Source organism: Pezoporus flaviventris, unplaced genomic scaffold (assembly GCF_033815535.1).
Source record: "Pezoporus flaviventris isolate CSIRO_AGI_PZ_B2104156 unplaced genomic scaffold, CSIRO_AGI_Pfla_v1 ptg000001l, whole genome shotgun sequence".
NCBI lineage: Eukaryota > Metazoa > Chordata > Aves > Psittaciformes > Psittacidae > Pezoporus > Pezoporus flaviventris.
The window spans coordinates 41493343-41510436 of NW_026892549.1; the positions used below are offsets into that span (position 1 = coordinate 41493343).

Sequence of the window (17094 nt, forward strand, 5' to 3'; positions counted from 1 at the left end):
CCGCCGGGACAGTGCAGAGCCGGCCGGCGTCCCTCAGTGTCCCTTCGGGGTTCTGGCGGAGCCGCGGAACGGCCACGGGGCCGGGAAGCTGCGGGCAGCGCGGGGCGGGAGGACGTTGCCTGCCATCACACACCGCCAGAGGGCGCCCGCGCTCCACTTTAGTGCCGCCGCCGCGCCTCGTGCTCCGCGCCCCGCGTACTGCTCTGCGCTCTCCCCTGCCGCGGAGAACCGCTGCTGGGACTGCAGCCCCATGCGAGTGGCAGTGCTGACACATCGGGGGCGGGTGGTCTGGAGTGGATGTGGAAAGCATCCACGCTGACCCTCCGCGCCTCTGTGCGGAGTGAAGCAGTTTCCCTGCTGCCGCCATTCTGCCAACACACAGCTTGGCCTGGTCTCCTGCCTTCTTGCTGCTCTCTTGCTATGGCCTTTTGCTTCTGCTTCTATCTATCCTTGTAGCATTAAAAGTCCGTGTGCCACCTCCGGGCCTCTCTCACTCCAACACCCCCCACCCGCCTGCTCCCCGGCTGTCCCTGAGCCTTTTCCAGGCTCCAAAAGGCGTGTGTCCCAGGCCGCCGGGCCCTTGCTTGGGCGCGGGTGTCGCTGCGGGCCTAGCGCCCGTTCGGGCACTCATGTGGTGGTTAGCAGGGCTGGTCACCTAGACAAAGCAAGTTAATTGTGATGGGGACCGGGAGGTCGGAGGGGTGGGGGAGCAGAGTGTGATGGGGAAGGAGCCTGCGATGCCTTTTATGTAACCACAAATATTTTTTTGTCAATTCACACCAGATGGTCACACGTGGCTCTAGCGGGGCCCGTATTGTATTTCACCTAGATTTTTCGTTTCTCTTCAAAATAGGGCAGACTCGACCTCCTGGGGGTATCTGTCCAAAAAGCCGATTCCCACCGCAGGACAAAGCAGCGAAGAGAGGGCTGGAGACAGCACTTCTCGAGGCTCGGGGCCCCGCGATGGCTGCCAGCCCGAGGAGCAGGGGCAGAACCGAGCCTACCGCGCAGCGCTTTCCTTCCTTCCTCTCGTATAACAGGGCTCGCTTATTTGGGACCGCGTCCCCGAGCGATGCAAACCCCTCATCCACATATTTTCCTATTTTTTTTTTTATTTTTCCCTCCCTCTCTCTGCCTCGGTAATGACGTCCACCAAGGGTGAAATGATGGAAAGTATATTCATAGGCATGATTTCCATTGTCAATTAACCTGGAGCCTCAGCCATGCGTGCACGGCGTCAAGGGTAAATGTGCATCTCATTTCCCAGCGCTCTGCTCGCCTGCAAGGGAATGACTGGAGGGTCCGCAGCACCCCTCCGCCCTCGGGGTCTCCCCGGCTGCCCTCGCCGACACCCCCGGCTCAGTGCGCCGAGCACCGGCTCCCTCGGCTGGCCTCCCTAGCCGAACGGCGGTGCAGGCCGCGGTTCAGAGCTCAGCCGCGGCCCTGGGCCCCTAGTGGCCTCGCCCCGGGCAGCGCGCCCGCGGTTATCGCGCGGGATCTGCGCGGCTGCCTCGCCTGTGCGCGGCGGGGGTTTCGTTGGCTCCTGGCGAGCGCGCACCGGCGGGGGGAGCGGAGGCGCAGCGGCTGGGGTGGATCCGGGCAGGACTGGGCCGGGTTTTTTTCTTGCCTGAGGAGCGGCACATGTAAACTGAAGCCAAAAGTCCCCCCTGAGCTCATGAGCGTGTGTGTATGTGTGTGTGTGTGCGCGGACTGCTGTGTGCCTAATAGGAAATAGTAAAAGCAGTGAGGCAGGTCATTTTGGGAGCGATTATAATCCAGTCCTGGTCACCACATACACGGAGAGCGGGAGCGGTGAGCGCACTGGCGAGCGGCGACGGCATGAGCGCAGCGTAGAGGCACCAGCGGCGGCGGCGGCGGGAGCAGCACCCCACGCCCGCGCCCCCACCCGCCGCTGCCCCCTCCCAGATGAGCTCCTACTTTGTCAACCCGCTGTACTCCAAGTACAAGGCGGCGGCGGCGGCGGCGAGGGAGCCCATCAATCCCCCGTACTACGACTGTCACTTCGCGCCCGAGGTGAGCGGCCGCCACGCCGCCGCCGCCGCTGCCGCCGCCCTGCTCTACGGGAACGGCGCGGCCGCCGCCGGCTTCCCGCACCCCGCGCCCGGAGGGGCGGGGGGCGGCGGCGGCGCAGCAGCGGACTTTTACCACCCGGCCGGGGGGAGCCCCACGGCCGCCTACCAGCCGCCTCCTCCTCCCCCCGCCGCGCCTCCGCCTCCTGCCCCCTGCAGCGGGGTTACCTGTCACGGGGAGCCCGCTAAATTTTATGGATACGATAACTTACAGAGACAGCAGATTTTTACGACACAGCAAGAGGCCGAGCTGGTACAATATCCTGACTGTAAATCGTCCAGTGCTAATATTGGCGAGGAACCAGACCACTTAAATCAGAGCTCGTCTCCTGCTCAAATGTTTCCCTGGATGAGACCACAAGGTTGGACGCAGTCAAAAATTTGTGCTTCCATCTCACGTCTGAGTTCGAAACTTTCTTTTCCTCCTCCCGCTTCTTTCTTGCTGCATCTCGCTCCCTGCCTCTGCCGCCCTCGCTCCCTGCGTCTCTCCCCGCAATTCCTATCGCCGCGGTGGCTTGCGATAATAAAGCGATACAGTAAGCAAACAGAAAGCTCAGCAGAAGGCGGCTGTCACCCCAAGAATAGCTTTAAAGTCCATTTGGACACCGAGGTGTATCTGCCGCTCTCGCCCGGCTCCTGCCGCAGCCGTCCGAAAGGGAGGGAGCAGGGCCGGGGGACCGGTCATCAGATAATAAAGTGACTCGGTCCCGCAAAGCCCAGTGGAGGGATGGGGAGCCGAGGCACTTCGTGCATCTGCTACTGCTGTTTGTCCCGCACTCGTGTGTAGAACTCGGCTCTGCCGAGCTCTTTGCTTTTTCTCCCTGCGTTTCTGTGGGGCTTCTCTCGAGGGATTCCAGAGGGGCCCGAGCCCTCGCTCCCTGCTTGTGCCTGGTTTTGAACGACCACACCAACTTCCAAAACCTTGTGTTTTTGTTTTAAACAGCAGCGCCGGGTAGGAGGAGAGGAAGACAAACATACAGTCGATTCCAGACACTAGAGCTGGAAAAGGAATTCCTCTTTAACCCCTATCTGACCAGGAAGAGGAGAATAGAAGTGTCCCATGCATTAGGACTCACCGAAAGGCAAGTAAAGATCTGGTTTCAGAACAGGAGGATGAAATGGAAAAAAGAGAACAACAAGGACAAATTCCCCGCTTCCAGACAGGAGGGAAAGGAAGGGGAGACCAAAAAGAAAGCACATGATCTGGAAGAAGACAGAGCTGAGGGCCAGACGAATTAAATTTTGCCCGAAAAGCCTTTGCAAAGACCATCAGAAACAACCAGCGCCACAGCCCGACATGTCAGCCTGTCTCCCCCTGTACGAGGTCCTGCCGTGGGACGAGTGTACCTCTGCTTGACGTTTCTCTGCTTCGGGTGCTTCAGTTTATGGTTTTGTTTTTAACCATATCCGGAACAATCTCTAGATTTAACAGTTCATCTACTTTTTGCAAATTTGATACAGATTTTGTAGCAATACATTTCTATTTTTTTTTTCCCAATCTTAAAAGACGGTGATTGCGAGAAACAACATAAACTTCCTAATAATGAATTCCAATAAGCAAGACATTTAACGACGGTTTATTAATCAAGTGCACTTGTACTATTTTAATTCTTGTTCTTATGTTGACTAAATTAAATAAATTTAATAAATTTGAAGAACTTAGAAGTATATTTAACCTTCTGCTATGATATTTGATGAAAATAAACCAAATTTATTCAAATATAAACTGTATCGGCATCTTCGTATCTTTTTCGTAATTCACTCCTCCAGTAAACCTCACTGCCCCTCCACGTCTGGAATAACCCCCCCTGCGCCTTTTTCTGTACTTCTCCCTGTGCTGGGTGTTTCGGTGGGGTCTGGGAAGGTCACATTGGCTGCAAATCCTGGGTTTCTCTCCCTGTTGCCTGCACACCCCGCCAGAGTCTCCAGACATGGCTCTGCGGGATCGTGGTGGAAGCAGCGGACAGCAGGGACCAAGGGCCCACTCTCTGGCTGAGCCACGCTGCGGCCCGGTCCCGGGAGCCCCCTCGGTGTGTGCGCCCGGGCCTTGCTTTCAGCTTTCCCACCCTCCCTGAGCTGCGGGACGGCGGGCCCGGGGGCTGCTGCCACCAGACAGGGGCTTTGCCTTGCCGAGATGAGCGTTGCTCCTGATCGGTGCTGGGCTTCCATCCGCAGCCAAACCCGGCGTAAACGACCCTGCGGATGGTTGACGAGTGGAGAGATTAAAAGCTTCTGTGGCCTTAAGTGGAGTTTTCTCGGGAGCTGTAATGGTTAGTGCTCCCAAACCACACGTAAACGGAGAGAAGGGCGTTTTTCCCCCTATTATCGCATGTCTTGAGTGCGTTCCCCGCGAAGGCCACAGCCGGAGAGAGCAGATTCCCCGCAAGATTCCCCGCAGCCAAGGGGAGAGGAGCCCGCTCTGATCAGTAAAACGGTTTATCTCCCCTTTTCCCCTCCCTCCCCTTTCTCCCGCTCCTCGGCGAGGTCCCGCAGCCTGCAATATCCGAGAGGATGGCCGACAGCAGTCCTTTTTAGGAACAGTAGCCAGAGCGCTGGGGTATGAGGTATAAAACCCTACTAAGATATTTGTGTCATTTTTTCTCCACGGCCTCACGTCCCCGTGAGTGATGGCTACCTGAAGGGGACCTGAGGGACGCGCCAGCCACTGCCACGAACACGAGAAATTTACATTATCTGCCCGGGAAACTATTAAGGGCCGAGCCAGGCCCCACTCGAAAACACATCGAGGAGCCTGGAGGGGTGCCTGCCTCCGCCGTCCGCGCCCAGTGCTACGGCCCTTCTCCGGCGCCCACCGCTTCGCTCCAGGGAACAGATCCGGCACGGCGGGAATCGCCATGCCCGGTGTCGGGAATTGTATGGTGGGCTTGGTTCATTTCGTTTCCCTTCCCTTTACCCCGTTCCCGCCACCGAGCCAGGCACATTTCCATTCCTGCAAAACAGTAGCTCTAGAGGGAGTCACAAGCAAGCGGAGCTATTGTTCTAGGTTTATTTTAATCACGTAGTTGGTTAAAGGTTGTAAAAGAGGGGAAACTGCAGCAAAGAGGTGAAGTAAACATTTTGCTGCATGGATTTGCATAAATACACGGGTACCCCTAATGTCCAGGAAGGATGTGGAGCTGGTGGCGGCGCAGTTTAGGAAACCCAGTCTCCACCTTGGTTTTCAAAATACCAGTTGCCACTGACACCGGCGTGTTGGGTCTCAGGTCAGGGTAAAAGCCTCTGCCCTGCGCTGCGGTTGTGGCCAAGCCCTGATGCAGCAGGTCCCTGCAGGCGCTGCCACAGAGATATCAGTGCCGCAGACCGGGACGGCAACAAGGGAAGCGCGTGTCGGAGACCTGCACACCTGGGCGAGCACTAATATTTATCCGGGAAAGTTCTGATGCTGTGGTTGTTTTTAATTTCCAGACAAAGAGAATAAAATTGGAATATTCTTGGGGAAGTTTCCGTTAAGCATCGCTCACCCTGGGCCGACTGGGAACGCAGCCACGTAGACAAAAGCTGACTTCCTTGCACGCACAACGGCAAAGGCCTAGCTGTAACTGGAATAGTCCCTGTCTTATTAAGAAAAACAATAAAAATTAATGTAGTTGTTAAGGTAGCTCCCCCTTACAGCCTGGCAGCTGAATCGTTCGTAGAGTCTTGCTAACAAAAAGAAAACTGATCCAGAAATTGTCCCGGGCTGTCAGTAAGCCCCAGATTAACAGGACTCCTCGAGATCCGGAGCAGGCAGTGGTATTTTGGCAGAGAAAAGCCGTAGCTGTGCGAGTAGCGGAGGCAATGGAGGAAAGAGGCCGCCTGTGGCGGCCGCAGTGCGGATATACCACACCTTTGGTTTCCGCGGTATTTCTCCATTTCCACCCTGGGCAGCTCTGCCGTGGGTTCCGCAGAGCGGCCGCGAACGGTGCCGGTGCCGGTACCTCCGCCGAGGGACATGACACACGCCTGTGATATTCACGGGTGTGCAACTGCCAGAAGCAGCGTGCTAAAAGGATCTTCCATCTTTGGAAGTGTTTACTTTTGTTAGCTCTATTTTCGAAGCAGGTACAATCAACACGGCGGTCACTGATGGAGGGATCTGTTTATTGTCTAGAACAAAAATTGAGCAAGAATACTCCATCTCCGAGCAGAGCATTCACTGTGGACACGGGGCAGGTTTTAGCTTTTTCTAGTACTTTCTGCGAATTTTGCCCCACATCCTAGTAGCCGCGGTAAGGTTTTCTTGGGGACAGGGGCATCCCCACCGGCGGGGCCGTGGGCAGCCTGGGCGCGATGTCAGCGCCCGCCACCACCCTTGGGCAACGGGCACACCGGGTGGGGAAGCAGCTAGGACTATTTTTAGGTCAGGAACGGCTTCGGCTTCAGTAGTGGGCGCTCAAACAAGTGTGGATGCTTTTAGGGCAAGCCGGAGCGGAGAGGGGGGTGAGGTGGGGGGATGAGGGTAGAGCCCTCTTTCGTTGGGGGCCGACATGGAGCCCCCGGCGCCGCGCGGTCCCCCTCTTTGTGCGGCTCCGAGGAAGCTCACCCTTCTCCCTGCGCGGATCTTCTGCGAATGGCCGTGCTCGAGGGCCTCCGCAACCGCGCCCGGGGCGCGCAGGCCGCGGGCAGGCGGGATCGGGGACTCAGTAAAAGCGCAGCGCGCAGGCGAAAGAAACATGGCGCTGGGAAGCAGTATGTGCAAAATCCGCAAGGAATTGCAGTAAATTCCTTTTTGTTTGAAGAAAATTTACAACTTGGTAATAGACCTTTTTATGACCTATTTGGGCTCGTCATTGGCTGCGGCTGGTCATGTGCAGGCAGCGAGCGCTTTCATGGCCTTTTCCTGATTTCCCTGGCGAATTTCCCCCTGCATTCTGCCTTCAGAGAGCCTCAGCCCCTCTTTTTCTAACCTTTGTCTAGGCTGAGGTGTATGGCAGTCGCCCTCATGTTTGTGCCCTGCACCCTAAAGCCCGCGGCCGGTCCCGCCGTTGCCGTGCTGACACGTCCCCAGACCCGCTGCGCTTCCTCTCCCGCGACAGGGGGGGAATGCGCTGAGCTCCGCGCCCGCCGCCGCGCTGGCTCCAGCCCCCCGCTCCTCTCCCGCCGCTTGTTGCCGACACATCCTCCGGCACACGGATTGCTACGCGGGTGCAAAATGGATTACAGCGACCGTCCCGGGCTCCTCCGCCGGCGGGCAGTGCCGCGAACCGGTAAGCACTCGGCTCCCCTCGGGATTGCCGCTGGTTCCGCACCCGCGTACCGTCCCGCACTGCAGCACGGCGACGGCTGCCCTGTCCTTCAGCCCCGCTGGTCACCTGTCCCTCACAGTCCCTTATTTTCTCTAATGCCATTTGTATTATTGTTACTATTATTGTTATTATTACTGTTGCTGTTATTGCTACTGTAATTTATTGGCATTGTTATTGTTATTAATAACGGTTGTGGGTACGCCGCGGGGTGTATAAGGCTGCTGCGTTGACTGGAACGGAAAAGGCGTTGGGGCCCGAGCTGGAGCTGCGATCCGAGCCCCTCCGCCCCGAGGGGCGGAAGGCTGGGGCGTAGCGCTCGCAGGCAGCATTTCTCATGAGCGGGGTTTCTTCCAGTAAAAAAGGCTTTTTTTTTCTTTGGGAACTATTTTCCCTTCCCGTCTGAAGCGCGGTGTGGTGATGCTGCGGTTTGATTTCCTCATGGCGGAAGGGCGGTCGCGTAACTTTAAAGCTTAACAGGTGTTTTCTCAGGAGAACCGGGGTCAGAGCTCCCGCAGAGGCGGAGGGCGCGGGGCGGTCCCGCCGAGCCGGTCGCGCCGGTGGTTGTGCCCGGGGCCCCGCCGGGGCGGTTTAGCATATCCTTCTCTCTTCACTGTGCATGAGCCAAGGGTGAGGTTCCGACCGGCCCTGTGGGAGGCACAAGGGCCGGGCTCCGCAGCCGCACAGAGCGGGGAGGGCTGCGCGGAGCCACGGCAGGGGGACACTTCGCAGCGCGGCTGCTGACCCGCGTGGAAATCGTGGGGGACTCAATAGGGGACGAGTTTGCCGGAAAAAAAAAATCCTCCACCCAACCCAGGTTTATTTTGAAATATGTAGAGGAGGTAGAGCAGTCATATAAACTATATCTGCGATACCCATACATGTGTATCTACCCTTATCTACCCTTAGGTAAGAACATACTTACATATGTATGTTCTCTGTAGAACATTGGTCCTTTGGAATTATATTATTTTGAATGCACATGTATTTTACACATTTCCTCTTAATTTTCAAGATGTGAATGCGCAGTAGAAAATCCGCTGCCTGGCATTGTTACATCGTTGGTCAGCGATGGAAATGCACTATGCCATTGCACTGCAGAAATTTAGTGAATCGGCAATTTACCTCAAAAGCAGCCGCTTATTTAACGGTAAAGCAAACCGCCTGAATAAACCATCCCTAGTGAGAATGCAAAGGGGTGGGTCGTGTCCCAGGTACATATTTTGAAGCAGCAGGAGAAATTATTTAATCCATCCCTGAACATGTTCCCAGCTTGCTGAGCCCGAGCCCAGCTCAGGAAGCGGTAGGACGCTTTTTCCTCCCGCTTTGGCTCTGCAGTAGCCGGCCGCCCTCCGCTGCTGAAGGACTTGGGAATTATTTGGGGGAAATCGTTTTCAACATAGCAACAGTCTTTAGGAGTAACTTGGAAAGTATGTATTGAGTTAGGTTTCACTCTCAAAATCTCTCCTAGGTGACACAGTAATTGTAGCTGCTTGGCTATAAATCTCTCCAAAAACTTAAAAAAAATCTCGTCCTTGAGCTGTTTTGAAATTATTCGTAGCCTGGGGAAAAAGAAGGAAACAAAAGCAGGATGTTCTAACGAATTCTTATGTGCATGTACGTCTGCGGGTCCATATGCTGACACATGCGGATACACATATGCATTTATGGTCCCACTGGTTTATGTGGGAGTTCGTTTTTTTTTTCCTTTCTAAACGGCTTCCTTCCTTGCTTGCTTTTGTTCGTTTTTATCTTTTTTACTCCCCCTTTCATTTCTTTCATTAACATTGAAGCATAAATATGTGTATGCTCTTAAATATACCTGTGTGCGAGTGTTCATAACACTGTATGGATGTGTATATATATATTTATGGCACATACGAGAACTATTTTTATATACATTTATACACAAACGTGGGCGCCTGTGTGAGTGTAGATGTGTTGGTGTGCTGTAATTTCTGGAACACAGAATCCACATTTACATTTCTCACACCTGCTCCGTTTTCCGACGTGTTTGGCAGAATTTGAGTCATCTCATTTTTTTGTTGAAAGGAAATAGCCGAGCCCTAGCCTACACGTTACTGACTCAAGGGCAGTGAAAGAACAGCAGCACAAAATAACCCTCAGGACAGCGCAGGCTGCATTCCCCGGCAGTGCCCAGGTATCCCTGGCGCCAGCTGCCATTTGGGGTCAGGCTGGGCTCCCTCTTAGCTGCTCCAAGTTGCCTGAGCGAGAAGAGCAGCCTCTGCTCCCCGACCCTGGAGGGGTTTTGGGGCAAGTAAGGGAGGCGATGTGAACCTTGGATCCGGGAAGCCCGAGCAAAGAAACACACGTTGGGTTTGCGCTCTTAAGAACCCCAAAACCCGCCGATTCTTTTATTTCCCAATAATGTTTCTCTTTCCCCAAACAAATATAATTCTCATGGGGTGTTTTATGAGTGCTTAGGGCAGAAAAAAAGTCCGAACAAAGACAGTATTTCACCCCTCAGTTGGCAGGCAGCTGTTAAAGGTATTTACGGCTCTACTGCAGTGCGGCACTCAATGCTGCTGAAGCGGGAGAGATAAAAACAGGAAGCGAAAGGAAAAGATGAGGCACAATAAACATTGCAGCAGGTCGCAGGGGCCGGGCGGGGCGCGGAGGAAGGGTCCTGCCAGAAACAAGAGGCAATAAAACTGCATTCAGCGGCAGCAGGCTCTGTCCGAACCCGGTACTCGCCTCCCACCAATGCGGGGGAGGAGGAAGAAGGGGGGGGTAGTCCACATCGCCCACCCAGCGCCCCACGCTGGAGCCGACCCGAACTGGACCCCGCCAAAGTGCCGAGGCTGAGGGCTCAGCCCAGCTTCCCGCCCGGCGCCGCCGTCGAGGCCTGGCTCCGACACATCTGCCCGCGGGTGGTGCCGCCCCGACGGCTAGCGCCGGGGTCACCTGCCCGCTGCTTCCCCCCTCGGGTGGTAGGGCCAGGCCAGGCCGGCGTGCAGAGCGGAGCGGCCGCCGGGGGCGCGGTAGGCCCTGGCTGCCTCCACCAGCCATTTTGTCTCCACGGCCTCTTCCAGGAGAAGGCGCTGTAGGACAAGCCTGGCCGCTCTCCCAGCCTCGGAGAGGGGTCTGCCTACCCGCCGCCCCCCACCGCTTGCCCCGGGCCCCGACCCGGCCTCCCGCCTGCCCACGGGAGAGGTCCACAGGAGGAGCCCTCCCCAGCCGTGGCTCAGTTGTCCCACTGCTTCCAGCCCTGCGGCCTCCTTCCGCCCCGGGTCCCCGGGCTTTTGCACGCACCCGTGCCCGCCCCGGCGCACTCCCTGCCTTTCCCCACGGTGCCGGCGCGGCTCACCTCGAGTGCCCCGCCGCCCTCCAGGTCACCGGCCCGCCCTTTGATGTCGGGCAGACACTTTTTCCTTCTCTGCCCCTTTGATGTGGGTGCCAGAGCACCATGGCGGCCAGCACTGCTGGCTCCCTTCCACCGGGCAGAGCCTCCCTACCCTCTGCAAGAGGGGCCCGGCAGCTTTCACTGCCTCCACCTCACCTGTTACCTCCAGGTTTCATCTGACCCAGCCTTGCCCGGACATGACCCTGGTGATCCACAACCCCCCCGGGCCGTGCCTGCTCCACCTCGACGCTCCCACGGCCCCCGGCCTCCCCTCCCTGCTCCGCGCTCCTCGCCCTCTTCCCCCGCGGACCCGGGGTGCCGCCGCCGCTGCCCCCGTTTGATGTCGGGGTGCGGCTCGCTAACAGCCCTGCCTGCCCCGGGTCTCTGCTGCCGCCGGATCTGCCCGCGGGCACGGGGAGCTGCGGGCAGGGGCCTTTGCATGCCCACATCCTGCTCGGCGAGGGCATAGGTGGTGAGGTGACTGCTGAAAGGTCAGGGTTATGAGAAAAGTGAGGGCTGTTTTGGACGCTATCAAGGCGCTCTGTAGGTCTTCAAAGTCAGAGATGGAGCCTGTCATTTTCTGGTGGTGTGGATGCTGGCAATCATGTCTATCAAGTGCCATCGAGAGCGACAGTGGTTTACACATGTGATTCAATTTCCCCAATCCTTTTAACTCAAGTTACCAGAGGGAAACCAATTGTTAGTGGGTAACTTAATTCCACACCTTATCCACCTCCAGATCGTCAGTCCTGAATATGAGAGCTGGCATAAAAACCTAAATGAACTGGCCAGAGCTTCAAAGTCAACTTTCACATCTGCATTTTAGAATAAAAAATGGGAAAATCCTCCTAATTCCCTCTTCAAAATGTCAGGGCTGGAATTACTCAGTTGCTGAAACATTCTTCATCTTGCCCATGATCACAGGGAGCTGTATCTCATTCATCACCTCCTCACTACCCCACAGCCTCACAGTTCCCAGCCCCAGCCTCAAGGCCACATTTGCCAGAGGCACATGCCCGGCCCGGCTTTGCAGGGGCTGACTCTCCGGCCGGGCGCCAGCAGCGCTGCCACGCCGACTGCCTCTCCGTGGCTCTTCTCCCGCACGTGTGGGATGCGACCCCGTCCAAACCAGAGTCTTTTATTGCCCACTGGGTAGGCCAAGAGAGCAGAAGCTGTCGCGGATACCAGGGAAGGTAAGGGGAGCCGATCACAAGGGCTGGAGCTCACTCGTGGTCCCGTTTGCCCAGGACCGGACCTCCACTGTATCCAGCACCAGCTGCCAGGCCTGGGGCAAATGCCTCTGCATCACGGTTCTTGTCGTCCCAGCCTCTTTTCCCTACATTTTGTTGTACTTCCCCATTGCATCCCTACCCCTCAAATCCTGATCCTTATCTTTTTTCCCCACCTTCTCAGGGGACCAGCATCCTGGCATCTTGCACCTGCCTGCCGCTGAGGCTGTTCCCCAGATGCCAGAGAGAACTGCTTGTTTTGGAGCGAGGGGGTGCCTGAAGGCTGCCACAGAGCCTGGTCCCACACAGGGCAATCCACTCCTGCCTGGGGGTGAATGGCCGGGCCCCCCGAACTTTAATCGGCAGTCAAAAAAAACTTCTCAGATTCCGTCTGAAAGGTCACCTTGCACAGTGCCCCTGCCAGCTATTCTTGGCAGGGAAGGGCGCAGGGGAAAAAGTCATTCCCCGACTTAGGCCATTATAAAAGCACACAGGTGATGCCAAATGATTAAAGCATTGTCACAGCAAAAGAAACAGCGGAATGCAGAGTAACTCTGCATCTTAAGGAGCGAGCAGGGAAGGTGCTCAGGACACCTCTTGTGCTATGAGGGAAAATGAATTGATCAGCTGTGATGTGAGCCACCTAAAGAGCACAGCGATAGGTGAGCTGCCCCTTTGGGGCAACTTAGAATTCGTGTAACAGGCAGATTGGGCAGGACATGGCCGATTCAGAGATCAGGAGGGACTTAACCAAGCACCACCCAGCTAGTGCCAACACCAACAGGGAGCTGAAGCTGTCCCGCTTTTCAGAGCTGAGACCCAGAGCAGGAGTGAGACCGTATCCGCACTCGCGGGCCGGGGCAGCAGCCGGTCCCCGTGATCTGCGGCTGGTCCTCGACGGGGCTGACGCGACTCCTCGCCCTCTGGGGAAGGCACAAGCCACTCCTTGAAAGAGCTGGGAGCTGCTGGCAGCTCCGACTTCCTCATTTCAGCCATGATAGATTAGGAGCTGATGCCCGGGTTCCTTTATGCTATGTGGCTGCCAGGGACATTTGACTTCCTGTGCTCGGGCTCCTTGAAATTCTCATTTGCTAACTCACACCCTGCTCCCTTCACACCAGGGCTGTTTTATTGTTTTATAACCGCCCTCAAACTTCCAGTCCTCAAAGATTTCATTGTGGCAGGCTTCACACTTTCTCCCTTTCCAAAGCCCGGAGCCCTCTCTGTTTCCAGCGGTTTGGTCCCTCACAAGGGTCCATTGGTGCCCGGAGAGTCCGCAGTCCCTGGTACAGCTTTCCCGAGATACAGCTCAGGAGATGAATAAGTCAACACAGTTTTCCAGGGCGCCTGACCAAAATCTCAGAAACATCCAGGGAAGGGAGAGGCAGAAGCCCCTCTCTCTGAACTACCTCTCCTTTTTTTTTTTGCCTTCCTGGCAATGGGCTTCCCTGTCTCCTAAGAGGTGCAAAGAAGGACTTGAATGGGTACCCACAGCTAAATTAACCCGGCTCCTTTCGCAAGAGCAATTTAGCAGTGGTAACTCTCTTCTTGGCAGCTTTCCCTACAACACGCTGCTCAAAAAGGCAGCTGAGCTGACCTTCTGCCCATCCCCGCTACTCCGACCCATTCCCGTTTTATAGGACAGATTCAGAGAACCTTTATTTAGCGAATAAAAGTTTAAAGCCGAAGGTTATTTATGGTTCCGCGGAGATAGGTCCTGAGTGGCTATTTAGGAGCACGTGATTCCAATAAACTTTGTTTTATGGCTTGAGAGTTGACAAGCCAAAATATAATTCCCACCATAAATTAGTTTAAGAGCATACAAGTGCAGATGCTTTCGTTCCTGGAAGCAGTAATCGGGAAAATGTTAGCAGGGAACCGTCTGCGGGAATGCGGCCGTGCAGGCACCTCTGCTCCCGGGTCTCCCCGGCCGCGGGGGAAGCGCGCAGTAAGTCCGCTACCGGCCTCCCCGCCACCAAGCTCGGGATGCCGCTGGGCCCGGAGCAGCGCTGCGGAAGCGGGGCACAGGCGCTGCTCCGCATGGCCCTACGGAACGGCTTTGCGGGGAAAACAGACAGGTAGAGCCCAGGTGGCTAGGGTAGCTCCGGGATGAGTGGGGTGCTCCCGACGGAGGTTTCGGAATTTAGCGGGACATCTTATCTGGAGCTAACCTTTATTTATTACCCAAGAAAGATAAAAGGGAAAGTGAGGGTAAGGGAATGTTTAGTGCTGAAATGCTGATATGACTCCGCCGTCCTGGCAAGCTCTGAATGCTAACCAGAGTGGGCAGAACTAAATATACATATATATATATATATTTTTTTTTAATAAAAAAACAGTCTTGGGAAGCTCTACCTAATGAGCTACTGATACCTGGGCAATTGCGCTGTGTGTAATACAATAACTCTTCAAGATATCGTAGAAAGGCAATAGAGGAGGTTGAAAAATCGCTCACAGAAAAGAATCCCCCAATATTATTTACTTTTGAACATACGATGCGTTTCAGGAGCGTTAGGCTGGACGGTGGTTTTATTTTGCTTATTGTGATCTTTGAATGCATTTATAAGAAGATTTGAAGGAAAGTTCAAGTCAAATCTATCCTTCTATAAGGCAAACAAAGACACACGTCTCGTGGTTACTGTTAGGTTAATTGGGTCATTTTAAAGGGGACCTATCTTAGAGTAATCCGAGCTTTATTCTTATCAAATTCTGGCTCTTTCTGTGTTCAGCATGGTTATGATGCTGCGTGTCATATTGTGATGTTTTATGGGTGATGGTTTAGCAAAGGTGATCTGAATATTTCATTTATGACTGGGTTGCCACAGAACAAAAAAAGGCCTTTGTTATTCCTTTTTCCACCAATGAAAGAGGGAGGTCTGGTTTTCCATCCTTTTAGAAATTAAGTGGTATAAAAATCTGGACTATGAATATTAAAAGTGAAAAAATCACACCCCAGGCACAGGGAAAGCGTGTGTTCATAAAAAACTGCCTGAATGAAACGTGGCCCTCATTCAGAAGGGGCTTCCACCCCACCACTCTGCTGCTCGCAGGATTTACCACCAGCTCCTCTCTGCCTTCATCTATCAGATGTGGTCTGTAACTGATCTCCAGAAATATCACCCGTATGTGGAATACAACAGTAACAAACGTTTTTATTGCAACAGGTTCGCCAGTATGGAAGAACATCCACTGTGAGTAACCTTTTATTTCTTGTAGATCTTGTGTTGCTTGAAAATCCTGTTTCTTCCCTTCAAATTGGAAGAATTAAGAATGATGTATCTCTGAGGAATATTGCTAACCACCCAAAAAAAAAGAAGAGGCAAAAGGCTATGTCAGCATGGGAAGGCTCTTGTGGTGTCAGTTTGTGGTACCATGTTGTAATCCTGGCTAGCGTTAAAAGTAGAGGTGCAGCATCCTGTGGGATTATTATGGCTGTACAGGTGTCCTCCTGCTTTTAAGACACTCTGAAGCAATTAGCAGCGATTCCATTTCGGCTCGGCTGGTCTGTACAGCGCCTCCCCGCGCAGATCTTGGATGGATCACTTTGTATCCCAGCGCCTCACAGCCTTGGCTACTCCCACTCCTCTCTAGCCTGGATTTGAAGCAGAGACGTGCCTGCTATCTAATGTTAGCCTCGCTTGGCACAGCCTAGTGAACGGGCGAAAGAGGAGGCGGGCTCTGGAGGCTGCCAGCGCCAGAGCCACCTGGGTCAGCCACCCCTGCAGCCGGGTCGCTCCGATCCGCCTCAGCTGAGTTTTCTTCAGGCAAGGGACACTCAAACGTGGACTGAAATGTTGGGAAGACAACGGAAGGGAACGGGTGTCTGAGCTTAGGAGAGCTACCTTTTACTCTAGGGGTTTTTGCATCCCCGATGCTCCCGCGGGATTTGGCCGGGAGAACCGACGGGAGGGCAGCAGGTCCGAGTGTGGCAGGAAACGCTGTTGAACCTCTCTGGCTGCAGGATGGAGCCAAGTGTATTAGTCCTGGTGCTTCAGGCTGAGAGTGGCTTGTATCTCAAACAGGAAAAGAAAGCCTGGGCTATTTGGAGATTAGTTAGGTACACATTGCCCTCCCCTCTTCTGCCAGCCCTGTTCTGGCCAGGAGGAGCATGTAGAGGAGCAGAGCTGTGTTTATTTGCTTTTCTCCCTATTTCCCCTCTCTGCTTGCTGATAAATAACCTCTTTCACTGCTTGTGCCAGGCTGCTTCTTTTTTTTGCCTTACGTTGTGATATTGGTTTTCGAGCCCTTTAAATACGAATTAAAAGATCGCCTCCAGCGTTTAAGTTTTAATTTTGTTCCATAGATAACTTTCCTCCACTCGTAGATCAGTTCTGTGCTATACAGATGCCCTTGGCATTTTATTCCAGGGCCGGCCCTAAATGTATGGATTACTTGTTTTCTGCCCAAGTAAATTTAGCATACTGATTATGAACCAGAATACAAAAAGCCTGATAGATCAAAAGTATTTTGTATGGGCAGTTGAACAGGAGGTGAATATATAACGCTTTTGTTCATCAATAACTCTTTGGCTTTGACCTGTCTGAGCAAGTCGTGCAATAAGGTGAAACGCAGGTCACGGCGTCTAACAAATATGAAAATGTGTAGTATTAAGCAGTGCGGGGAGCTGCTGCTTCCCCGGCCCCATTGCTTCTCCCTGGGCAGCCCTCTGAGAGCTCGTCCGCTCCCGGGGGCTGCCCCAAACCCCACCTCGCTTTGGGTGTGTGTGTTTCACCCTGACAGTTCAGCTGGGTGGTTAACACACCCACCCGGGGGGGAGGTATCCTCCTTTCCCCCGGAGAAAGGAGGAGAAAGCAGAGAGAGACGCTGAAAATAGTTGGGTGGAGATTAAAATAATCCGGGAGGGGGAAGAGGGGGGCACAACGGCGACAGAGAGGGGGAAGGAGATTAGGGACACAAAGTCGTTTCGAGTTGCACTTGCTGTGAAGAAGACACCAGGGCAGTGGTAAGAAAGCAGATGTTTAAAAATAGCATCCCCAGACCAGGCAGCTGGGAATTGGAGCCAGGGAAACAAACCGGTACACATCGCTCGGATAAACGCAACACCCCCAAATCTGCCCTCCGCAGTGGCTGGATGTATTACCCCTGCACCATTATTTGTCCTTATGGTGCCTGTTTTAAATAGTGGAAGGAGAAGAGGTTGACCGCAG

The 17094-nt window shown here is 54.5% G+C and overlaps 2 protein-coding genes across 4 annotated transcripts in view; both read left to right on the plus strand.

Moving 5' to 3' along the window:
• The first annotated feature begins 1458 nt into the window (after window positions 1–1458).
• On the plus strand, window positions 1459–3816 carry HOXD8 (homeobox D8). 3 transcript variants are annotated; one of them, XM_061454170.1, is made up of 3 exons: window positions 1619–2034; window positions 2305–2452; window positions 3034–3816. In XM_061454170.1, the coding sequence occupies exons 1-3, from the start codon at window positions 1927–1929 to the stop codon at window positions 3327–3329; spliced, it is 552 nt and encodes a 183-aa protein (XP_061310154.1). In that variant the 5' UTR covers window positions 1619–1926; the 3' UTR covers window positions 3330–3816. The 3 variants fall into 3 exon arrangements, with proteins under 3 accessions (XP_061310146.1, XP_061310138.1, XP_061310154.1); XM_061454162.1 differs by having other exon boundaries at window positions 1459–2452; window positions 3037–3816; XM_061454154.1 differs by having other exon boundaries at window positions 1510–2452.
• A 2330-nt stretch (window positions 3817–6146) lies between these two features.
• HOXD3 (homeobox D3) overlaps window positions 6147–17094 on the plus strand; it is a 30582-nt gene continuing 19634 nt past the window's right edge. Inside the window, exon 1 of the mRNA XM_061454181.1 lies at window positions 6147–7297. The gene's annotated coding sequence lies outside the window, so the exon portion shown is untranslated. The remainder of the gene's footprint in view (window positions 7298–17094) is intronic.